At 36.1% G+C, this 25,584-nt stretch overlaps 1 protein-coding gene across 2 annotated transcripts in view; it reads left to right on the top strand.

The window, feature by feature from the left end:
* Positions 1-25,584, top strand: part of CWF19L2 (CWF19 like cell cycle control factor 2) — a 193,614-nt gene that overhangs the window by 9,885 nt on the left and 158,145 nt on the right. For both annotated transcript variants that reach the window (XM_082409913.1, XM_082409912.1), the window contains exons 4-5: positions 12,329-12,439; positions 13,196-13,315. In XM_082409913.1, the coding sequence (XP_082266039.1) occupies positions 12,329-12,439; positions 13,196-13,315 (231 nt within the window). The remainder of the gene's footprint in view (positions 1-12,328; positions 12,440-13,195; positions 13,316-25,584) is intronic.

Below are 25,584 nucleotides of genomic sequence, written 5' to 3'. Positions count from 1 at the left end.
AATTAGGTCCCATTTATTTACTTTTGCTTCTGTTTCCTTTGCTTTAAGAGACGGATCCAAAAATATATTGCTGTGATATATGTCAGAGAGTGTTCTGCCTATGTTTTCTTTTAGGAGTTTTATAGTATAGGTCTTACATTTAGGTCTTTAATCCATTTTGAGTTTATTTTTGTATATGGTGTTAGAGGATGTTCTAATTTCATTCTTTTACATGTAGCTGTCCAGTTTTCCTAGCACCACTTATTGAAGGGACTGTCTTTTCTCCATTGTATATTTTTGCCTCCTTTGTCTTAGATTAATTGACCATAGGTGTGTGGGTTTATTTCTGGGCTCTCTATCCTGTTCCATTGATCTATGTATCTTTTTTTTTTTGGTGCCAGTACCATACTGTTTTGATTACTGTAGCTTTGTAGTATAATCTGAAGTATGGGAGCGTGATTCCTCCAGCTCTGTTCTTCTTTCTCAAGATAGCTTTAGCTATTCAGTGCCTTTTGTGTTTCCATACAAGTTTTAAAATTATTTGTTCTAGTTCTGTGAAAAACGCCATTGGTAATTTGATAGGGATTGCAGTGAATCTGTAGATTGCCTTGGGTAGTATGGTCATTAAAACAATGTTAATTCTTTCAATCCAAGAACACAGGTATATCTTTCTGTTTGTGTCTTCTTCAGTTTCTTTCATCAGTGTCTTATATTTTTCCGAGTACAGGTCTTTTATCTTGTTAGGTATGCTTATTCCTAGATATTTTATTCTTTTTGATGTGGTGGTAAATGGGATTGTTTCTTACATTCTCTTTCTGATAGTTCACTGTTAGTGTATAGAGATGCAACAAATTTCTGTATATTAATATTGTATCCTGCAACTTTACTGAATTCATAGATAAGCTCTAGTAGTTTTCTGGTAGTGCTTTTAGGATTTTCTATGTATAGTGTCATGTCATTTCTAGATAATGACAGTTTTACTTTTTCTGTTCCAATTAGGACTCCTTTTATTTCTTTTTCTTGTCCAATTGTGGCTAGGACTTCTAAAACTATGTTGAATAAAAGTGGCAAGAGTGGACATCCTTGTTTTGTTCCTGATCTTAGAGGAAATTGAGCATGACGTTAGCTGTGGATTTGTCATGTATGGCCTTTATTATGCCCACTTTCTGGAGAGTTTTTATCATAAATGGATGTTGAACTTTAATGTAAGGTTTTTCTGAATCTATTGAGATGGTTATATGGTTTTAATTCTTCAATTTGTTAATGTGGTGTATCACATTGATTGATTTGTGAGTATTGAAAAATCCTAGCATCCCTGGGGTAAATCCTACTTGACAAAGGTGAATGATCCTTTTAATGTATTGTTGGATTCAATTTGCTTATATCCTGTTGAGGATTTTTGCATCTATCTTCAGCAGTGATATTGGCCGGTAATTTTTTTTTCTCGGTATGTTTGTCTGGTTTTAGTATCAGGGTGGTTCTGGCCTCAGAGAATGAGTTAGGAAACGTTCCTTCCTCTGCAATTTTTTTGGAATAGTTTGAGAAGGATAGCTGTTAACTCTTCTCTAAATGTTTGATAGAATTCACTTGTGAAGCCATCTGGTCCTGGACTTTTGTCTGTTTGGAGTTTTTTTTTTTTAATTACTGATTCAGTTTCATTACTGATAATTGATGTATTCATACTTTTCTCTTTCTTCTTGGTTCAATCTTGGGAGATTGTATCTTTCCAAGAATTTGTCTATTTGTTCTAGGTTTTTCATTGTATTGGCATATAGTATGTTCTTAGCAGTCTCTTTTGATCTTTTGTATTTCTGTGGTGTTGTGACTTATACTTTTTCATTTCTCATTGGACCATTTCTCTTTTTCTCTGATGAATCTGGCTTAAGGTTTATTGGTTTTGTTTATCTTTTCAGAGAACAAGCTTTTAGTTTCATTGATCTTTTCTGTTGTTCTTTTAGTCTCTGTTTCATTTATTTCTGCTCTGATTTTGATGGTTTCTTTCCTTCTACTAACTTTGAGTTTTGTTTCTTCTTTTGCTTGTTTCCTCAGGGGTAAGTTAGGTTCTTTATTTGAGTTTTTTCTTGCTTCCTGACATAAGCTTGTATCACTGTAAAGTTCCCTCTTAACTGCTTTTTCTCATCCCATATGTTTTGGATCATCATGTTTTCAGTGTTATTTGTCTCTAGGTATTATTTCCTCTTTGATTTCTTCAGTGATCCATTGGGTTTTTAGTAGCAAATTCTTTAGCCTCCATATGTTTGTGTATTTTTGCAGTTTTTTTCTTGTACTTGGTTTCTAGTCTCACAGCATTGGCAAAGATGCTTGATATGGTTGCAGTTTTCTTAATTTTACTGGGGCTTATTTTGTGACATTTCTCTAAGTTATTGTTTGTCTGAAAATTTGTTTTGTTTAGTCTTCATTTTTAAAGTTCTTTTCCTAGACAGGTAATTTTAAGTTTATAGTTCTTTCCCTGTACTTTAAGATGTCATTCCATTGTCTTTTGCCCTACATTGTTCCTAATGAGAGAAATTTGCAGTCATGTTTATCCCTTTCTATCTATATATGATATTTCCTTCTGCTCTGAATGCTTTTAAAATTTTTTCTTTACCACTTTTTTTAGCAAATCAATTATAATACGTTTGATATTGTTTTCTTTGTCTTTATCCTGCCTTGGGTTCATTGTGCTTTTCTGATTTATAAATTCATAGTTGCCATCAAATTTGAAACTTTCTGGCTATTATTTTGTGAAATGTTTTTTGTGTCCCCTCTTATTCTGCTAGTATCTTTAATTCTGTCCCACAAGTCACTGAGCCTTTATTTACTTTTGTTCTAGCCTTTTCTGTTCTTTAGTTTGGATAGATTTTACTGCTGCATTTTAGGTTCAAGTTCACTAGCCTTTTCTTTTGTAGCATCTAGTTGGCTGTTATCCCCAGTCATTAAAGTTTTCATTTCAGTTATTTTTCATCATTAGACATTTCATTTGGGTCTTTTTTATATCTTCATTTTGACTCCTATTTGTTCATGCTTTCCTTTCCTTGGGCATATTTATAATAGTGTTGTCAAAATCCTAGTTTGCTATGTCATTATCTCTTTATTTCTTGTTCTGTTTTGATTAACTGATTTCTTTTCTTGTCTTTGGGTCACATTTTCCTGCTTTGAATGTCTAGTAATTTCTAATTAGATGCTGAACCTTGTGAAAGTTATATTGTGACTACTGGATTTGTTGTCTTCCTTTAAAGGATCTTGAGTTTTCTTTTGGTCGGGAGTAGGTTACTTGTGTATTAGCTTAATACTTTTCAAAGGCTGGTGTTTAAGTTATGTTTGTGTGCATCTAGAGTAGCCATTACTACTAAGATATGCTAAGGCATGCCCTTTGTGGTTTCTCTGCTGATTGCCCTCGGTATTCAAGGAGATTTCTCTATTCTGGTTGGTGGGAACTAGAATGTCTTCTAGCCCTTTGTGAGCTCTGGGGATTTCTCCGCTCATAGCACTCTAATAATTGTTCCTTCCATGGTGATTATTCTTTGTCTATCCTTGTGGACTTGCATCCTAAGAATGTTCAGTTTGGTATTCAGTTAAAGACTACAGGGGTCTCTTGTATAGTTTTCTGGAGTTCTTTCTCTGTGTAGCTCCCTTTTCATGGATGCTGTATCTCAGCCATCACAAAGTAAAAATTCTGTTTTCCTATCTCAGTGAGATTGTCATATTGGGCTTGAGTTACCCTGCCTTGTGCCATGGTCTAGAAAGTGCCACTAGGCAAAAAGCAGTAGACTGTAATTGTAGCACTCACCTCGTTTGTTTGCCTTTTCTCAGGGATCATAGTCCTGCACAACTGAGATTCAATGTCTAAAAACAGTTGTTTCTTATATTTTTTATTTTATTTCCATTTCTGTATATTTTTCTAGTCTGATGTAGCATTTATTTTTTCATGGCCAGTGCAGAAGTCTTCAAGTATCTTTGAGAAATATATGTATTTATGTAGGTACTTTATATTTTAAATATAAAATGTATACGTTTTATGTGTATTATGCAAATATAAGTACATGTATTTTATATATGTATGTAATATTTCATATATATATATAAAATATGTATATTTACATATTTTTATTGGTGGCACTTTTCTGTCTTGGTTCTGTATTTAGGTTTTGACTGTTAGATGGGATTAGGAGTGTGGTTAATTATGATGGCTACACATGAGAAGAAGAGTCCTGGGAGCTGTCTTAGGTCAAGAGGCACGTTGATGGTTTATGAGTTCTTCAAGGTAGGATGGAGGATTGAAACAGCAGGAGAACTTAGGTCATAGTATGGGGAGAGGGGAACATAAGTCATGCTGAAGTGGTGAGGTGAGTGAATAATAGTGAAAATTAGCAACAAAATTAATAGAAAGGGAATGGAGGCAGGAGAGTTGTACAGAATGGTCCAGTTGACGTTGTGTAAATGAATAATGAGTACCAGCTGTATCACATATGCTTCTTTCATTCATTACCTAGTATTTAATGCAGGCTGCTGCTTAAAGTTTCTGACTTGGGCTTTTGCAAGGGTGGATTGAGTTAATTTTAATGCACATTTATTGAATGCCAACTCTTTGCCAGACATTTTTATATACATGGGGAATACAAATATATAGAGTTCAGACTTTTGGGGAACTCATTTTATAGTTAAACAGACACATACTTCCAGTATGTAATCTCATGATGCCAAGGCACTTCAAGGTATTACGGGAAGGAGGATTTCATATGCAGGTTTTGAGGAAATGATGCTTGAGTTGAGACTTAAAGGATGAGTAAGAATCACCCTGGCATATAGAGGTGTGTGTGCACAAGGAATTGTGAGAGCAAGGCGTGGAAGTAGGAGATAACATGATATAAAAGTGTCTGTGTGTGTTTATGTATATACGTAGGTAAATACAACTATAAGCAACTTAATATTAGATTATAAAACGAGGAGAGTGAATGGAGATGAAATTGTAAGAGTTGATAGGACTTTGTAAACCAAGAAGTTTGAATTATTCAGTAGGGAGTATATCATCAAATTAGGTTCATTTGTGTTATTAGAGAACCCCAGAATAGCCATTGGTTAATATAAAATACATAGAATATTAAAATAGTTAACTTTTCTTTTTTCTTTTTCTGAATTTTATTTTTATTTTTTTATACAGCAGGTTCTTATTAGTTATCTATTTTATACATATTAGTGTATATATGTCAATCCCAATCTCCCAATTTATCCCCCATGCCCCCCCATTTGGTGTCCATACATTTGTTCTCTACATCTGTGTCTTTATTTCTGCCTTGGAAACCTGTTCATCTGTACCATTTCTCTAGGTTCTAAATATATGCATAAATATAGAATATTTGTTTTTCTCTTTCTGACTTACTTCACTTTGTATGACAGTCTCTAGGTCCATCCACGTCTCTACAGATGACCCAATTTCATTCCTTTTTATGGCTGAGTAATATTCCATTCCATTGTAGATATGTACCACATCTTCTCTATCTGTTCGTCTGTCGATGGGCATTTAGGTTGCTTCCGTGACCTGGCTATTGTAAATAGTGCTGCAGTGAACATTGGGGTGCATGTGTCTTTTTGAATTATGGTTTTCTCCGGGTATATGCCCAGTAGTGGGATTGCTGGGTCATATGGTAATTCTATTTTTAGTTTTTTAAGGAACCTCCATACTGTTCTCCATAGTGGCTGTATCATTTTACCTTCCCACCAACAGTGCAAGAGCATTCCCTTTTCTCCACACCCTCTCCAGCATTTGTTGTTTGTAGATTTTCTGATGATGCCTATTCTAACTGGTGTGAGATGATACCTCATTGTAGTTTTAATTTGCATTTCTCTAATAATTAGTGATGTTGAGCAGATTTTCATGTGCCTCTTGGCCATCTGTATGTCTTTGGAAAAATGTCCATTTAGGTCTTCTGCACATTTTTTGATTGGCTTGTTTTTTTAGTATTGAGCTGCATGAGTTGTTTTCATATTTTGGAGATTAATCCTTTGTCAGTTGCTTCATTTGCAAATACTTCTCCCATTCTGATTGTTGCCTTTTCCTCTGGTTTATGGTTTCCTTAGCTGTGCAAAAGATTTTAAGTTTAATTAGGTCCCATTTGTTTATTTTTGTTTTTATTTTCATTATTCTAGGAGGTGGGTTAGAAAAGATCTTGCTGTGATTTATGTCAAAGAGTGTTCTTCTTATGTTTTCCTCTAAGAGTTTTATAGTATCCAGTCTTACATTTAGGTCTTTAATCCATTTGGAGTTTATTTTTGTGTATGGTGTTAGGGAGTGTTCTAATTTCGTTCTTTTACATGTAGCTGTCCAGTTTTCCCAGCACCACTTATTGAAGAGACTGTCTTTTCTGCATTGTATATCTTTGCCTCTTTTGTCATAGGTTAGTTGACCATAGGTGCATGGGTTTATCTCTGGGCTTTCTATCTTGTTCCATTGATCTAAATTTCTGTTTTTGTGCCAGTACCATATTGTCTTGATTACTGTAGCTTTGTAGTGTAGTCTGAAGTCAGGGAGTCTGATTCCTCCAGCTCCATTTTTTTACCTCGAGATTGCTTTTGCTATTTGGGGTCTTTTTTGTCTCCATACAAATTTTAAGATTTTTTTTGTTCTAGTTCTGTAAAAAATGCCATTGGTAATTTGATAGGGATTGCATGGAATCTGTGGATCGCTTTGGGTAGTATAGTCATTTTCACAGTATTGATTTTTCCAGTCCAAGAACATGGTATATCTCTCTGTCTGTGTCATCTTTGATTTCTTTCATCAGTGTCTTATAGTTTTCTGAGTATAGGTCTTTTACCTCCTTAAGTAGGTTTATTCCTAGGTATTTTATTCTTTTTGTTGCAGTGGTGAATGGGGTTGCTTCCTCAATTTCTCTTTCTGATCTTTCGTTATTAGTGTATAGGAATGCAAGAGATTTCTGTGCATTAATTTTGTACCCTGCAACTTTACCAAATTTATTGATGAGTTCTAGTAGTTTTCTGGTGGCATCTTTAGGATTTTCTATGTATAGTATCATGTCATCTGTAAACAGTGACAGTTTTACTTCTTCTTTTCCACTTTGTATTCCTTTTATTTCTTTTTCTTCTCTGATTGCCATGGCTAGGACTTCCAAAACTATGTTGAATAAGTGTGGCGAGAGTGGACATCCTTGTCTTGGTCCTGATCTTAGAGGAAATGCTTTCAGTTTTTCACTGTTGAGAATGATGTTTGCTGTGGGTTTGTCATATATGGCCTTTATTATGTTGAGGTAGTTTTCCTCTATGCCCACTTTTTGGAGAGTTTTTATCATAAATGGGTGTTGAGTTTTGTCAAAAGCTTTTTCTGCATGTATTGAGATGATCATAGGGTTTTTATTCTTCAATTTGTTAGTATGGTGTATCACATTGATTGATTTGCATATATTGAAGAATCTTTGCATCCCTGTGATAAATCCCAATTAATCATGGTGGATGATCCTTTTACTGTGTTGTTGGATTCTATTTGCTAGCATTTTTTTAAGCGTTTTTGCATTTGCATCAGTGATATTGGTCTGTACTTTTCTTTTTTTGTAGTATCTTTAGTTTTGGTATCAGGGCGATGGTGGTCTCGTAGAGTGAGTTTGGGAGTGTTCGTTCCTCTGCAATTTTTTGGAAGAGTTTGAGAAGGATGGGTGTTAGCTCTTCTCTAAATGTTTGATAGAATTCACCTGTGAAGCCATCTGGTCCTGGACTTCTGTTTGTTGGAAGATTTTTAATCACAGTTTCAATTTCATTACTTGTGATTGTTCATATTTTCTGTTTCTTCCTGGTTCAGTCTTGGAAGGTTATACCTCTCTAAGAATTTGTCCATTTCTTCCAGGTTGTCCGTTTTATTGGCATAGGGTTGCTTGTAGTAGTCTCTTAGCATGCTTAGTATTTCTGCGGTGTCGTAACTTCTCCTTTTCCATTTCTAATATTATTGATTTGAGTCCTCTCCCTCTTTTTCTTCATGAGTCTGGCTAACGGTTGATCAATTTTGTTTATCTTCTCAAAGAACCAGCTTTTAGTTTTATTGATCTTTGCTATTGTTTTCTTTGTTTCTATTTCTTTTATTTTGGCTCTGATCTTTATGACTTCTCTCCTTCTGCTAACTTTGGGTTTTGTTTGTTCTTCTTTCTCTAGTTCCTTTAGGTGTAAGGTTAGATTGTTTATTTGAGATTTTTCTTGTTTCTTGAGGTAGGCTTGTATAGCTATAAACTTCCCTCTTAGAACTGCTTTTGCTGCATCCCATAGGTTTTGGATCGTCGTGTTTTCATTGTCATTTGTCTCTAGGTATTTTTTGATTTCCTCTTTGATTTCTTCAGTGATCTCTTCGTTATTTAGTAATGTATTGTTTAGCCTGCACGTGTTTGTGTTTTTTATGTTTTTTTCCCTGTAATTTATTTCTAATCTCATAGCATTGTGGTTGGAAAAGATGCTTGATATGATTTCAATTTTCTTAAATTTACTGAGGCTTGATTTGTGACCCGAGATGTGATCTATCCTGGGGAATGTTCCATGTGCACTTGAGAAGAAAGTGTAATCTTTTTTCGGATGGAATGTCCTATAAATATTAATTAAATCGAACTGGTCTATTTTGTCATTTAAAGTTTGTATTTCCTTGTTAATATTCTGTCTGGGTGATCTGTCCATTGGTGTAAGTGAGGTGTTAAAATCCCCCACTATTATTATGTTACTGTCGATTTCCTCTTTTATAGCTGTTAGCATTTGCCGTATGTATTGAGGTACTCATATGTTGGGTGCATATATATTTATAATTGTTATGTCTTCTTCTTGGATTGATCCCTTGATCATTATAGTAGTGTCCTTCCTTGTCTCTTGTAACATTTTTTATTTTAAAGTCTAGTTTATCTGATTTGAGTATTGCTACTCCAGTTTTCTTTTGATTTTCATTTGCATGGAATATCTTTTTCCATCCCCTCACTTTCAGTCTGTATGTGTCCCTAGTTCTGAAGTGGGTCTCTTGTAGACAGCATATGTATGGGTCTTGTTTTTGTATCCATTCAGTGAGCCTGTGTCTTTTGGCCGGAGCATTTAATTCATTCATGTTTAAGGTAATTATCGATATGTATGTTCCTATGACCATTTTCTTAATTGTTTTCGGTTTGTTTTTGTAGGTCCTTTTCTTCTGTTGTGTTTCCCCCTTAGAGAAGTTCCTTTAGCATTTGTTGTAGAGCTAGTTTGGTGGTGCTGAATTCTCTTAGCTTTTGCTTGTCTGTAAAGCTTTTGATTTCTCTGTCGAATATGAATGAGATCGTTGCTGGGTAATGTTGCCTGTAGGTTGTTCCCTTTCATCACTTTAAATATATCGTGCCACTCCCCTCTGCCTTGTAGTTTCTGTTGAGAAATCAGCTGTTAACCGTATGGGAGTTCCCTTGTATGCTGTTTGTCATTTTTCTCTTCTTGCTTTTAATAAGTTTACTTTGTCTTTAAGTTTTGTCAGTTTGATTACTATGTGTCTCGGCGAGTTTCTCCTTGGGTTTCTCCTGCCTAGGACTCTCTGTGCTTCCTGGACTTGGGTGGCTATTTTCTTTCTGTGTTAGGGAAGTTTTCGACTATAATCTCTTCAAATATTTTCTCGGGTCCTTTCTCTCCTCTCCTTCTGGGACCCCTATAATGCGAATGTTGGTTTGTTTAATGTTGTCCCAGAGGTCTCTTAGGCTCTCTTCATTTCTTTTCATTCTTTTTTCTTTATTTTGTTCTGTGGCAGTGAATTCCACCATTCTGTCTTCCAGGTCACTTTTCTGTTCTTCTGCCTCAGTTATTCTGCTGTTGATTCCTTCTAGTGTATTTTTCATTTCAGTCATTGAATTGTTCATATCTGTCTTTTTGTTTTTTAATTCTTCTAGATGTTTTTTCTTTAATTCTTCTAGGTCTTTGTTAAACATTTTTTGCATCTTCTCGATCTTTGCCTCCATTCTTTTTCTGAGGTCCTGGATCATCTTCACTGTCATTATTGTGAATTCTTTTTCTGGAAGGTTGCCTATCTCCACTTCATTTAGTTGTTTTTCTGGGGTTTTATCTTGTTCCTTCATTTGGTACATAGTCCTCTGCCTTTTTATTTTATCCATCTTTCTGTGAATGTGGTTTTCATTCCACAGGCTGCAGGATTGTGGTTCTTCTTCCGCGGTCTGCCCTCTGGTGGGTGAGTCTAAGAGGCTTGTGCGTTTCCTGATGGGAGGGACTGGTGGTGGGTAGATCTGGGTGTTGCTCTGGTAGGCAGAGCTCAGTAAAACTTTAATCCTCTTTTCTTCTGATGGGTGGGGCTGAGTTCCCTCCCCGTTGGTTGTTTGGCCTGAGGTGACCCAACACTGCAGTACAGGCTCTTTGGTGGGGCTAATGTTGGAATCTGGGAGGGCTCATGCCAAGGAGTACTTCCCAGAACTTCTACTTCCAGTGTCCTTGTTCCTGCAGTGAGCCACAGCTGCCCCCTGCCTCTGCAGGAGACCCTCCAACACTAGCAGGTAGGTCTAGTTCAGTCTAGACCGATGCTTCTTCCCCATGGGTCATTATGCACACAGTACTTTGTGTGTGCCCTCCAAGAGTGGAGTCTCTATTTCCCTCAGTCCTGTTGAAGTCCTGCAATCAAATCCCGCTAGCCTTCAAAGTCTGATTCTCTGGGAATTCCTCCTGTTGCCGTACCCCCGGGTTGGGAAGCCTGACGTGGGGCTCAGGACCTCCACTCCAGTCGGTGGACTTCTGTGGTATAATTGTTCTCCAGTTTTGAGTCACCCACCTAGCAGTTATGGGGTTTGATTTTATTGTGATCGTGCCCCTCTTACCATGTCATTGCACCTTCTTCTTTGTCTTTGGATGTGGGGTATCTTTTTTGGTGAGTTCCAGTGTTCTGTCAATCATTGTTGAGCTGTTGTGATTCCGGTGCTCTCGCAAGAGGGAGTGAGTGCACGTCCTTCTACTCTGCCATCTTGAACCAATCTCTAAGTTTTCTTTCATATGGAAGAAATCAAGTAGGCAATTTAGTGTGGTCCTCTGGGACCAAATCTTCTAGTTTTGTTCCTCCATTGTCTTTAAAAAGTACCTCTTAGTCTAGATAACAGGAATGAGGATGCTCTCTTTTTTGTAACTTCCAGAAAGTCCTACATAGTACTTTCATTTCCACCTTATTGGAGACTTGATTAAGGTTTCACTCTCCAGCAAGGGAGGCACATTACATCTCCAAATAAAATTGGGTTCTATTGGTAGGAAAAAAAAGGCATAACAGTAGTCTTTATGACAGGGAGTCAAAGAAGAGGAGTACTGTGGTCGGATATGCCTTTTATAATACTCTAAAGGTATTTAGGGTGGGGGTTGGAGAATGAAAGTGAGCAGGAAAGACTGGGGTTTTGGAGACTAATTTGGTTTTTCCAGTTGTCTAAGTGAGAGATAAGCAGATCTGAATATATATTAGTTGTGACTCTTGGTTGTAGGTAGCAGAAACGAAACTTAAATTGGTTTAACCACCCCCCCACCAAAAAAGGGAGTGATTTATTATTAGAACACAAAAGTCTGATAGGACATAAAGGAATGCACCTGGGTTTTAGGAATAGCTCGAACTAGAGTCATGAATGCTTTTATGAATCTTCTTACCATCTTCCTTTTTTTCCCCTCTATTTTTGCTTTTCTTTATATAGATAAATTTTTCCTGAATTCTGTGCCTCATGACAGAAATGGTCTCTGCCAATGCCTTTCGAGTTCTCCTTTGTTATAGAGTAAACCATTTAGCCTTGATTTCAAATTCCTGGAGAGTGACTATGATTGAAATTAATTGGTTCAGGTGCCTACCTCTGAAACAGTCAGCTGTGGCCAGGGATGGAGGTGAACTCCCATGATAATCATTTGGTGTTCACTGTAGTTGAGAAATCTTTTGGAAATGACAGTCGTAGGTTTAGATGGGAGGAGTAAGATGATCCTGAGATTTCTGACTCGAGTAAGTGGGTGGTTTGTGATGCCAGGTAGCTCAATTCAAATGTATAGAAGAAGGATCAAGTATTGTGGAAGTAGATGCTGGGTTCACTTTTTGTTCTTACTGTGTTCAGCATGGCATTTAAATATCGTAGGCAGTTGTTTAAATCACGGAAACTTTGGGTGGATAAATTAGAAAGATATCAGTATAATTGTGGTAGTTTAAGTCATGAGAGAGGATTTAATGTCCCAAGGGGAATGTCTAGAGATTAAAAAGTGTAATTGGCAAAGACTGGAAACCCAAACAAAGTTGATACTTAAGGGTTGAGAAAAGGAGGAAGAGTGGAACCACACAGAGTTTTTATGTGGAAGTATGTAAATTTGAGAATTCTAATTATATGCTAAATATTCTTAGAGCTCTGAAGATGAGTGGGTTGAGGCTGTTCCCTCCCACACTACTGGCAAGGAAAAGGCCTGGAAGGTGAAAGATGAAAAGTCAGAAAAAGAAGACAACCAAGTTATTCAGGTAAGCTGCCTGATTTTAAACAAAGAAGCATCAACTTACAAGAGTAGATGAATGTTAAAATGAAAGATGATTGTAATTTATTCAGAAGAAAAACTAGACTTTGTAAACAGTATACTTTTATGAGTAATTTTAGCAATAATGCTGTTTGCTGATCCTTTGGGCTCCCCTTCTTCTCCTGTGGGAAAGTTAGCATTTATCCCTATTTTAGTCCCTCAGAGGGTTTCCTACTTCTGGTTGTTGATAAGGAAGTGGCACTTTTCCCCTTATGTACTTGAAGTCTTGTATTGTTACATCTATCTGACTTTTCTACAGCGAGTAGAGTTCAGTCACAGTTTTTCTTTCCCTTCATTTCATGCCATAATTTTCTTAGCAATGCTTATAGTTGAATAGTTCACAAATTTTGGGTTATAGTTCATACGCCTGAGGAAGAGTGCTATATTTACACTGTTAGCAACAGTGAAGAAAGAAAGGTGAAAAGAACTATGTTTGAGTGCCTGTTGTATATCTGGCATTGGGCTAGATGCCTTAAGTCAGTTTTCTTGTTAACTCCTTAAAACATTCCTGAAAGGTAGGTATTTTAACCCATTTTTACAGGGGAGAGAAGAAGGCTTAGAGAGACTAAGAAACTTTCTTTAAGTTATACAGCCATGTGGGATTTAATCCAGGTTTGAGTGCCTCCAGAATCTCTAATTTATTGCTAAGTGTTTAGTGTTGTTCTAATCAATTTAGATTGAAGTGACTTCTTTTTCTTAACAGAGGGATGAATGGATGACTGTTGATTTTATGTCGGTTAAAACTATGTCATCATTATCACTCAAAGCTGAAAAGGAAACTATAAGGAAAATAGAGCAAGAGAAAACCCAAGCACTTGAACAGGTAAGAACATTTAAAATGCTTTAACTTTCTGATTTGCCTTTAACTGATACACATTTATGTAAATGCAGTTTTACTTGTAAGATATTATTTTTTGTGGTATTTAATAAATCAGTGGGAACAACTATGAAATGTGATATATTCTTTTAAATTTTTTTTGTAGGAAATGAGTTTAAATGTATATTATATTTATAAATCTAGGGCATATATGGTTGAGTACAGAATTTGGTTTACACCTGAAAATCTTCAAGGTGAGAATTTAAAGCATTCTTGAGTTGGTAGTGCCTTGAAATGATTGGCAGAAATAACTACCAGTCCTTTCTAAAGGATGACACTGTCAATTTAGGCCTCACAGGTCTCCCAGAAGCAAGTTCTATGGCATTTAAGGTCATAATCTAAAATCATACTATACATGAAAATGTAACAATAGTCCATAAATGAGAGTCATCTGAAACAATAAACAACAGAATCAGACTCATAAAACCTTTATCTTTTGGAATATTTAATAGCTTATATAGTAATAGTAGGTATCAAAAATGTGAATAACGGTTGAAAGATTAATAAGAAGGTGGATTTGAGAAAGAGCCAATATTAGAAATGAAAAATATTAGAGTTGAAATTAGAAACTTGTAAAATGGTGAAACAACAATACAGCTGAAGACAGAATTAGTGAACAAGAAGATAGTCTTTAAGAATTTAGACTATCAAATTCAAGAATTTGAATGCAACATAGAGGCACAAATAAATGAAAAATATGAAAGAGTGATCATGAAGTCCTATGATCAATGTTTTGTGTTTTTGTTTCTTCCCCAGTTTGATTTTAATTCTGAAAATGTTGGTGTGGTAAACTGTATTGACTTTATAATTAAGTAGCTGCCCATTTGGAACTTTGGGGCCAGAGGTTTTTGGAATATCTTTACTAAGTTCTGTTTTGTCTCTGAGTTAGAGCTGAGGAAGTTAGGGGGAAAGTACCAAAGGGGTGTAACCAGTGGGTAGCAGAGCAAGAAAGAGGAGCTGCATGAAGTCAGAAAGTTGATTTTACCCATTGTGATTACATGCTTGCTTCTGAAATCATGCTCTGCTGTTTGTGGGCATGAATGGTCTGGTATGTTCGGGTATCCCTGGCTTATGATCTTAGGTTTTGCACAGATTCGTCTGTTCTCTATATCAAACAACAGAATGTAGTAAACTCTTGAGTATCTTTAATACATTGAGATAGTGATTAGTTTTTCTTAGAAATACTGTTACAGAAAACCACCTTTCCTTTCCTAAGAAGCTATAGTACTTTGTCATGCTTATCTTACCAACTTTCCAGCATTGAATTACAGCTTTTCTAATTAATATAATATTTTCTTACAAATTCTTATATAAACTTCTCTGATTCAGGTAAGTCAGTGTCTGTTGATTTGCTCATTTGCTTATGTAGTTTTTGTCTTTTTTTTTTGCACCTATATCATCTTTTCCATTCCTGCTGCTACTCCTAGTTTAAATGCCATTTGTTAGTTGTATGTCTTCACCTCTTTGTCTCATTTATATCATCTTTACTGGAGCTGAGTTAATATATGAAGTGAACTGAAGACAGCCCCTGGAACTAAGAACTGGTTAACATTAAATATTATTATGGTTCAGGCCCTAATTTACTCTTGCCTGGGCAGTTACAATAACGTTTTTGTTTTTCAGCATCCTACGACTGATGTCAGACTAACTTTTTCAAAGTACAGCTTTTGTCATGGTATTATTCTGTTTAGAAATCTTCAGTGATTGAAGTTAAGGGGAATGTGTCTTTGCTGTTTGTAGTATTTCCTTTTCCGTGGATGAAGCTCTGCTAGTGGTGTTTCATGCCACCCTTCTTTCTCATTCTGTCCTTGAGGATATGAAGTACATTTTCTATTAGAAAATTTGCAAAGGATAAACTGGGCATACTTGACTTAGCCCTGCCTTTCCTGCTTATGGAACAGACTGCTTGCAGAGATTGTGTGGGGAATGATATGAAGTGGGGGGTTGGTTCAGTGCATTCTACACCTGGGAAAATCTGCCTCATTGTGGGGTTCAGTTAACAGATGCATTTGGTGTTCACTGAAAGAAAAATTCCAATTTAGCCTTCATTAGCAATAAAGGTAATTTTTGTCTTTTATTTCTTATGCTTTTTTTATGTTTCTTAACTTGCTCAGAGCCTAGATTGAAAAGAAAGGTGCTATATTTATTATTCTTTTTTAAAGACCACAAAATGCTGCCTGCAAATAGAGTCCAAACACATTAGATTGGACTCTTTCCTTTGGGTGATCTGCATCTCAACCAAAATAGTTTAATTAATTTCTGTTGTATTTCTCTGCAAATTCCTGTCTCTGAATTTTTGTTCATCTGGATTTTTCTAAGTACATGCCCTCTATTCCTGTATGACTGCATCCTGTTTATCCTTCAAGGCCTAACTTGATATATATGATGAAATTCTTATTATTTTGCTTGATTGAAATAAATCTCTGCTTCCTTTATGTTCCTATAGCACTTTATTTGTTCCTTTACTATATAGTACTTGTAGTTTTCTATAAAGCACTGTAATTTAATAGTCTTATCCTGTTTCCCTTATGAGATTATAAACTTATTGGGAAACTGTAGGTGCTTCTTTTTTTTTTGTATATTTGAAATTGTACAGTATTATTCTTTTACCCATGAATTTATTTTGCTCTGTAAGTGCCTGGATTTAGTCCTGATGTATGATAACCTGTAGTAATTTTTGGTTTTTGCTTAGGTAAGAATTCAGATTATTGTGTACAGAAGTAAATCATCTAGATTAATGAGTGAGACAAGCCAGTTTTCAAACATCCACATATTTTCTTTCTTCAAATGATGGTTACAGTTTTTATTTTTATAATAAGTCTTTAAAAGTTTTATTGTATTTTTAATTTAATCTAATTTTTTTTATTGAAGTATGGTTGACATACAGTATTAGTTTCAGGTGTACACCTTAGTTGTTCAATATTTTTATAGATTATACTCCATTTAAAGTTATTATAAAACAATGGCTATAATTCCCTGTGCTGTACAATATATCCTTGTAGTTTATTTACTTTATACATAGTAGTTTGTACATCTTAATCCCCTACCTCTATTGAGCCCCTTGACCTTACCTTTCCTCACTGGTGACCACTAGTTCTATCTGTGATTCTGTTTTGTTATATATTCATTTTATTCCACATATAAGTAATAACTACAGTATTTGGCTTATTTCACTAAGCATAAAATCCTGTAGGTCCGTCCATATTGCTGCAAATGGCAGAATTTCATTTATTTTTATCATTGAGAAATAGTCCTCTGTGTGAGTGTGTGTGTGTGTGTGTGTGTGTGTGTGTGTGTGTGTGTGTATCACAACTTGTTTATTCATTCATCTATTGGTGGGTACTTAGGTTGCTTCCATATCTTGGCTGTTGTGAATAATTCTGCTATGAACATTGGGTGCATATATCTTTTTGAATTAGTCTTTTCATTTTCTTTGAATATGTACCTCAGGAGTGGAATTTTTGGATCATATGGTAGTTCTATTTTTAGTTTTTTGAGGAAAGTTCTTATTGTTTTCCATAGTGGCTGTACCAATTTACATTCCTACTAGAAATGTACTAGGATTCTCTTTTCTCCACGTCACCAACATGTTATTTGTGGTCTTTTTGATGATGGCCATTCTGACAGGTGTGAGGTGGTACCTCATTGTGGTTTTGATTTGCAATTCCTTGATGATTAGTGATGTTGAGAATCTTTTTATGTGCCTGTTGGCCATATGTATGTTTTCTTTGGAAAAATGTCTATTCAGGTCTCTGCCCATTTTTTTAATTGGGTTGTTTTTTTGATAGTGAGTTCTTTGAGCTGTTTATATATTTTGAATATTAACCCCTTATCAGAAATATCATTTGCAAATATTTTCTCCCATTCAGTAGGTTGTCTTTCCTTTTGTTGATGGTTTCCTTTGCAATGTCAAAGCTTTTAAGTTTAATTAGGTTCCATTTGTTTATTCTGGGTTTTTTTCCTTTACCTGAGGTGATAGATCCAGAAAAATACTGCTACAATTTATTGGAAAGAGTGTTTTGCCTGTGTTTTCTTCGAGATTTCTGGTTTCTGTTCTTACATTTAGGTCGTCAATCCATTTTGAGTTTATTCTTTGTATATGGTATTAGAGAATGTTCTAATTTCATTCTTTTACATATAGTTGTACATTGTCCTAGCACCACTTACTGCAGAGACTGTTTTTCTCTATTGTATATTCTTGTCTCCTTTGTCATAGATCAATTGAACCACTGGTGTGTGCGTTCATTTCTTAGCTGCCTATTCTGTTCTATTGATCTATGTGTGTGTTTTTGTGCCAGTACCATACTGTTTGGATTACTATAGCTTTGTAGTAATGTCTAAAGTGAGGGAGTGTTTTACCTCCAGCTTTTTTCTTTTTTCTCAAGATTGTCTTGGCTATTTGGGGTCTTTTGTTGTTCCATATAAATTTTAGGATTATTTATTCTAAATCTTTGAAAAATGTCTTGGGTATTTTGATAGGGATTGCTTTGGGTAGTATGGATATTATAATAGCATTCTAATAATTTGTGAACATGGTATATCTTTCTATTTCTTTTATCATCTTTAATTTCCTTCATCTTTGTCCTATATTTTCAGAGTATAGGTCCTTTACCTCCTTGGTTAAGTTTATTCCGAGGTATTTTATTCTTTTTTGATTCAATTGTAAATGGGATTTTTTTTCTTGAATTCTCTTTCTGATAATTCATCATTAGTATATAGAAAAGCAACAGATTTCGGTATGCTAATCTGTATTCTGAACTTTTATAAAATTTATTTCTTAGTTTTAATAGTTTTCTGGTGAAGACTTTAGGGTTTTCTATATATAGTATCATGTCATGGGCAAATAGTGTCAGTTTTACTTCTTCCTTTCCAATTTTGACACCTTTTATTTCTTAATCTTGTCTGATTGATGTGGGTAGGTCTTCCAGTACTGTGTTAAATGAAAGTGGAGAGAGTGGGCAACATTGTCTTGTTCCTGATTTTATTTTATTTTATTATTTATTTTTTTAAAACAGGATTCTTTTTTTTTTAAAGTTTTTAAAAAATTTATTTATTTATTTATTTATTTATTTATTTTTAGCTGTGTTGGGTCTTCGTTTCTGTGCGAGGGCTTTCACTAGTTGCGGCAAGTGGGGGCCACTCTTCATCGCAGTGTGTGGGCCTCTCACTATCGTGGCCTCTCTTGTTGCGGAGCACAGGCTGCAGACACGCAGGCTCCGTAGTTGTGGCTCACGGGCCCAGTTGCTCCGCGGCGTGTGGGATCTTCCCAGACCAGGGCTCGAACCCGTGTCCCCTGCATTGGCAGGCAGATTCTCAACCACTGCGCCACCAGGGAAGCCCTATTTTATTTTTTTATACTTGATTTAATGAAAAATTTTTTTATTGGAGTATAATTGCTTTGCAATGTTGTGTTAGTTTCTGCTGCAGAACAAAGTGAATCAGCTATATGTATACATACATTCTCTCCCTCTTGAGCCTCCTTCCAAACCCCGCCCCATCCCACTCATCTAGTTCATCACAGAGCACCGAGCTGAGCTCCCTGTGCTATACAGCAGCTTCCCACTAGCTATTTTCTTTACACATGGTAGTGTATATAGGTCAGTGCCACTCTCAATTCGTCCCACTCTCCCCTTCCCCCACATGTCCAGAAGTCCATTCTCTACATCTATGTTTCTTTTCCTGCCCTGGAAATAGGTTCTTCAGTACCATTTTTCTAGATTCCATATATATGCCTTAATGTACAGTATTTGTTTTTCTTTTTCTGACTTACTTCACTCTGTATGACGGAGTCTAGGATCATCCTCATCAAAAAAAATGACCCAATTTTGTTCCTTTTTATGGCTGAGTAATATTCCATAGTATATATGCACCACATCTTCTTTATCCATTCATCTGTCGATGGACATTTAAGTTGCTTCCATGTCCTGGCTATTGTTAATAGTGCTGCAGTGAACATTGTGGTTCATATATCTTTTGAATTATGGTTTTCTCAGGGTATATGTCCAGTAGTTGGATTGCCAGGTCATATGGTAGTTTTATTTTTAGTTTTTTAAGGAACCTCCATACTGTTCTCCAAAGTGGCTGTATCAATTTATGTTCTCACCAACAGTGCAAGAGGGTTCTCTTTTCTCCACACCCTCTCCAGCATTTATTGTTTGTAGATTTCTTGATAATGGCCATTCTGACTGGTGTGAGGTGATACCTCATAGTAGTTTTGATTTGCATTTTTCTAATAATTAGTGATGTTGAGCATCTTTTCATGTGTTTGTTGGCCAGCTGTATGTCTTCTTTGGAGAAATGTCTATTTAGGTCTTTGACCCAGTTTTGGACTGGGTTGTTTTTTTGATATTTAGCCGTATGAGCTGTGTGTATATTGCGGAGATTAGTCCTTTGTCAGTTTCTTCGTTTGCAAATATTTTCTCCATTCTGAGGGTTGTCTTTTTGTCTTGGTTATGGCTTCACGTGCTGTGCAAAAGCTTTTAAGTTTCATGAGGTCCCATTTATTTATTTTTGTTTTTATTTTCATTACTCTAGGAGATGAGTCAAAAAGGATCTTGTGATTTATGTCAAAAAGTGTTCTTCCTATGTTTTCTTCTAAGAGTTTTATAGTGTCTAGCCTTACATTTAGGTCTTTAATCCATTTTGAGTTTATTTTTGTGTATGGTGTTAGGGAGTGTTCTAATTTCATTCTTTTACATGTTGCTGTTCAGTTTCCCCTGCACCATTTATTGAAGAGACTGTCTTTTCTCCATTGTATATTCTTGTCTCCTTTGTCAAAGATCAGGTGGCCGTAAGTGTGTGGATTTATCTCTGGGCTTTCTTTTCTGTTCCATTGATCTATATTTCTGTTTTTGTGCCAGTACCATACTGTCTTAATTACTGTAGCTTTGTAGTATAGTCTGAAGTGAGGGATCCTGATTCCTCCAGCTCCATTTTCTTTCTGAAGATTGTTTTGGCTATTTGGGGTCTTTTGTGTTTCCATACAAAGTGTAAAATTTTTCCTCTAATTCTGTTCAAAATGCCATTGGTAATTTGATAGGGATTGCATTGAATCTGCAGATTGCTTTGGGTAGTATAGTTATTTTCACAGTGTTGACTCTTCCAGTCCAAGAACATGGATCTCTCCATTTGTTTGTGTCATTTCTGATTTCTTTCATCAGTGTCCTATAGTTTTCTGCATACAGGTCTTTTGCCAGCTCAGGTAGGTTTATTCCTAGGTATTTTATTCTTTTTGTTGCAGTGGTAAATGGGATTTTTTCCTTAATTTCTCTTTCTGATTTTTCAGTGTTAGTATATAGTAATGCAAGAGATTTCTATATTAATTTTGAGTTCTTTGCCTTTACTAATTTCATTGATTAACTCTAGCAGTTTTCTGGTGGTATCTTTAGGATTTTCCAAGTATAGTATCCTGTCATCTGCAAACAATGACAATTGTACTTCTTCATTTCCAGTTTGTATTCCTTTTATTTCTTTTTCTTCTCTGATTGCTGTGGCTAGGAATTCCAAAACTATGTTGAATAATAGTGGTCAGAGTGGGCACTCTTGTTACTGATGTTAGAGGAAATGCTTTCAGTTTTTCACCATTGAGAATAATGTTTGCTGTGGGTTTGTCATATATGGCCTTCATTATGTTGAGGTAGGTTCTCTCTAATCCCACTTTCTGGAGAGTTTTTATCATAAATGGGTGTTGAATTTTGTCTAAAGTTTTTTCTGCATCTGTTGAGATTATCATATGGTTTTTATCCTTCAGTTTGTTAACATGGTGTATCACAGTGATTGATTTGCATATATTGAAGAATCCTTGCATCCCTGGGATAAATCTCACTTGATCATGGTGTATGATCCTTTTAATGTCTTCCTGGATTCTGTTTGCTAGTAGTTTTTTGAGGATTTTTATATCTATGTTCATCAGTGGTATTGAACGGTAATTTTCTTTTTTGTGTGATATCTTTTTCTGGTTTTGGTATCAGGGTGATGGTGGCCTCGTAGAATGAGTTTGGGAGTGTTCTTCCCTCTGCAAATTTTTGGAAGAGTTTCAAAAGGATAGGTGTTAGCTCTTCTCTAAATCTTTGTTAGAATTCGCCTGTGAAGCCATTTGGCCCTGATCTTTTGTTTTTTGGGAGTTTTTAAATTACAGTTTCAATTTCAGTACTTGTGATTGGTCTGTTTATATTTTCTGTTTCTTCCTGGTTCAGTTTTGGAAGGGTGTACCTTTCTAAGAATTTGTCTGTTATTTCCAGGTTGTCCATTTTTTGGCATATAGTTGCTTGTAGTAGTCTCTTAACAATATTTTGTATTTCTGTGGTGATAGTTGTAACCTCTTTTTCATTTCTAATTTTATTGATTTGAGTCCTGTCTCTTTTTTTCTTGATGAGTTTGGCTAATGGTTTATCAATTTTGTTTATCTTCTCAAAGAACCAGCTTTTAGTTTCATTGATTTTTGCTGTTGTTTTCATTGTTCTATTTCATTTATTTCTGCTCTGATTTTTATGATTTCTTTCCTTCTGTTAACCTAGGGCTTTGTTTATTCTTCTTTTTCTAGTTGATTTATGTGTAAGATTAGTTTGTTTATTTGAGATTTTTCTTGTTTCTTGAGGTAGGATTGTATTGCTATAAACTTCCCTCTTAGAGCTGCTTTTGCTGCACCCCATAGATTTAATGTCCTTGTGCTTTCATTGTCATTTGATTCAAGGTATTTTTTGATTTCCTCTGATTTTTTTCAGTGATCTCTTGGTTATTTAGTAGCACATTGTATAGTTTCTGTGTGTTTGTGTTTTTTACAGTTTTTTTCCCTGTAATAGATAGCTAGTCTCATATTGTTGTCCAAAAAGATGCTTGATATGATTTCAATTTTCTAAAATTTATTGAGGCTTGATATGTGACCCAAGATGTGATATATCCTGGAGAATGTTCCGTGTGCACTTATGAATAACGTTATTCTGCTTTTGGATCGAATGTTCTGCAGATATCAACTAAGTCCATCTGGTCTAATGTGTCATTTAAGGCTTGTGTGTCCTTGTTAATTTTCTTTCTGGATGATTTGTCCATTGGTGTAAGTGTAAAGTCCTCCACTATTATTGTGTTACTGTTGATTTCCCCTTTTATGGCTGTTAGCCTTTGCATTACATATTGAGGTGCTTCTATGTTGGGTGCATAAATAGGTAGAATTGTTATGTCTTCCTCTTGGTTTGATCACTGAATCACTATGTAGTGTCCTTCTTTACCTCTTGTAATAGTTTTATTTTAAAGTCTATTTTATTTGATATGAGTATTGGTACTCCAGCTTTCTTTTGATTTCCATTTGCATGGAATATCTTTATCTATCCCCTCACTTTCAGTCTGCACGTGTCCTTATGTCTGAAGTGGGTCTCTTGTAGACAACATGTATAAGGGTCTTGTTTTTGTATCCATTCAGGCAGTCAGTGTCTTTTGGTTGGCGGATTTAATCCATTTACATTTAAAGTAATATGTATGTTCTTATTACCATATTTTTAATTGTTTTGGCTTTGTTTTTGTAGGTATTTTCCTTCTCTTGTGTTTCCTGCCTAGAGCAGTTCCTTTAGCATTTGTCATAAAGCTTGTTTGGTGGTGCTGAATTCTCTTAACTTTTGCTTGTCTGTAAGGCTTTTGATTTCTCTGTTGCATCTGAATTAGATCCTTACTGGATAGAGTAATATTGGTTGTATGTTTTTCCCTTTCATCAATTTAAATATATCTTGCCTCTCCCTTCTGGCCTGCAGAGTTTATGCTGAAAGATTAGCTGTTAACCTTATGTGAATTCCCTTGTATATTTTTTGTTCCTTTTCCCTTGCTGCTTTTAATATTTTTTCGTTGTGTTAATTTTTGTTAGTTTGATTAATATGTGACTCGGCATGTTTCTCCTTGGATTTATCTTGTATGGGACTTTGCGTTTCCTGGACTTGATTGACTGTTTCCTTTCCCATGTTAGGTTTTTGTCTATAATCTCTTCAAATATTTTCTCAGACCATTTCTCTTTCTCTTCTAATTCTGGGACCCCTATAATTTGAGTGCTGGTGTGCTAAATGTTGTCCCAGTGGTCTCTGAGACTGTCCTCCGTTCTTTTCATTGTTCTTTCTTTATTCTGCTTTGCGGCAGTTATTTCCGCCATTTTTTTTGTTTTTAGCATGTTTATTGGAGTATAATTGCTTTGCAATGGTGTGTTAGTTTTTGCTGTATTTCCACCATTCTGTCTTTCAGCTCACTTATCCATTCTTCTGCCTCAGTTATTCTGCTATTGATTCCTTCTAGTGTAGTTTTAATTTCAGTTATTGTGTTGTTCATCACTGATTGTTTGTTTTTTAGTTCTTCTAGGTCCTTGTTAAACATTTCTTGCATCTTCTCGATCCTTTCTATTTCCAAGATTTTGGATCAGCTTTACTATCATTACTCTGAATTCTTTTCAGATAGATTGCCTATTTCCTCTTCATTTATTTGGTCTTGTGGGTTTTTACCTTGCTCCTTCATCTGCAAGATATTTCTCAGTTTTCTTATTTTGTTTAACTTACTGTGTTTGAGGTCTCCTTTCCCCAGGCTGCAGGGTCATAGTTCCTCTTTCTTCTGGTCTCTGCCCCCAGTGGGTGAGGTTTGTCCAGTGGCTTGTGTAGGCTTCCTGGTGGGAGGGCTGGTGCCTGCATTCTGGTGGGTGGAGTTGAGTCCTTTCCATCTGTTGGTAAGGGCCATGTCATGTGGTGTGTTTGGGGTGTCTGTGAGCTTAGTATGACTTTAGGCAGCCTGTCTGCTGATGGGTGAGTATGTGTTCCTGTTTTGCTTGTTGTTTGGTGTGAGGCAACTAGCTCTGGGGGCTGCAGGCAGTTGGGTGGATCTGGGTCTTGGATTCAGATAGAGACCTCCGTGAGAGCTTTTGCTGATTAATATTTTCTGGGACTGGGAATTCTCAGGCAGTCCAGTATCCTGGACTCTGTCCTCCTCCCCCAGAGGCTCAGGCCCAACTTTTGGTCGGGGAGCCAAGATCCCACAAGCAGCTTGTCACTGATTAAAGAAAAAAAAGAGACAAACAAAACCCCAAATGGTAAAAGCAAAATCAAATGAGCAAAAACAAAGAAACACACACACACACAAACACACACAGAAGAAACAAAAACACAACCAAAGAAAACAAAAATCAAGAGAACAGCAAAGAATCCCAAAATGAAATTGAACAATTAAAAACAAAACTAACAAAAACACAAAACAAAAAAAATCAAAGCAGAGTGCCAACTGAAGAATAAAACAAAGAAAACAAAACAGACAAAAATGATTCAAAAACAAAAAAGAAATGGGTACAAAACCCAGAGAACAGGATAGCAAAGGGAAAATGGAAATACAAAAAAAATTTTAAAATATATTAAAAACCGATGAAAAAGCACAGAACAACAGAAAAGCAAAGTAAAAATAGAAACATAAAAAGATCGAAAGTGTGTTAAAAAAAACTCGAGACTAAATAAAAGTAAAAATTAAAAAAACCCCAAAAAACCAACAGCAACAACAACAAAGAAAAAGAAAAAAAAAAACCCCAAAACAACAGATTTAACAACAGAATGAATCAAAACTGAGTAAAATTAATAGTAATAATAATGTTTTCCTGGGGTCTCAGCTGTTATTGTCCTTGCTGTGAGCTACAGCCCACCTCTGCCTCCTCAGGAGACTGTCTAATGCCTCTATGCTGGTCTCTGGACCTGCTGTGGGCCCTGTGGGGACAGCTGAGACTCTGATCTGGCCCCACTCGTGTGTGTGCTTGTCCCCAAAGTCCACAGCTGCCAGTGCTAGACCATTTTCATTTGTGGGAATACTCATTGTCCTTTCAGATATTCCATAGGCACAGGGTCTACTTAGCTGATTACGGGGATTTAATTTGCTGCTTGTGCAACTGATGGAAAGATTTTCGTTCCTCTTTTTTAGTTGCCCCACCCCTGGGGCTCAGCTGTGTTTTTACCCCCATCTATGTGTGTGGGCCACCCACAGGAGTCTGCTCCCGAGGCTTCCCTGGAGCAGTTGGGTCTGTCCTGGTGAGGACAGGGTGCAGAGGTGGCGCGGCTACTTGGATAGTGGAAGCCCCAGCGGCGCCAGGTGCGTGGGGAAGCTGGCAGCCATGGGCGCAAGAGATATGGTCCTAGTGGGAACCTTTTTCTAGTGCCCAGTGGCATGCGTGTGAGGGCCAGCCCTGGCCAGTCTTTTTTTAGCGCCTGGCGGCAGGT

The sequence above is a fragment of the Balaenoptera physalus genome (genome assembly GCF_965194825.1).
Source record: "Balaenoptera physalus genome assembly, chromosome: 10".
In the NCBI taxonomy this organism is placed as follows: Eukaryota; Metazoa; Chordata; class Mammalia; order Artiodactyla; family Balaenopteridae; genus Balaenoptera; species Balaenoptera physalus.
The sequence above is the reverse complement of the archived record's forward strand: the minus strand, read 5'-3'. Positions and strand labels throughout refer to the sequence as shown.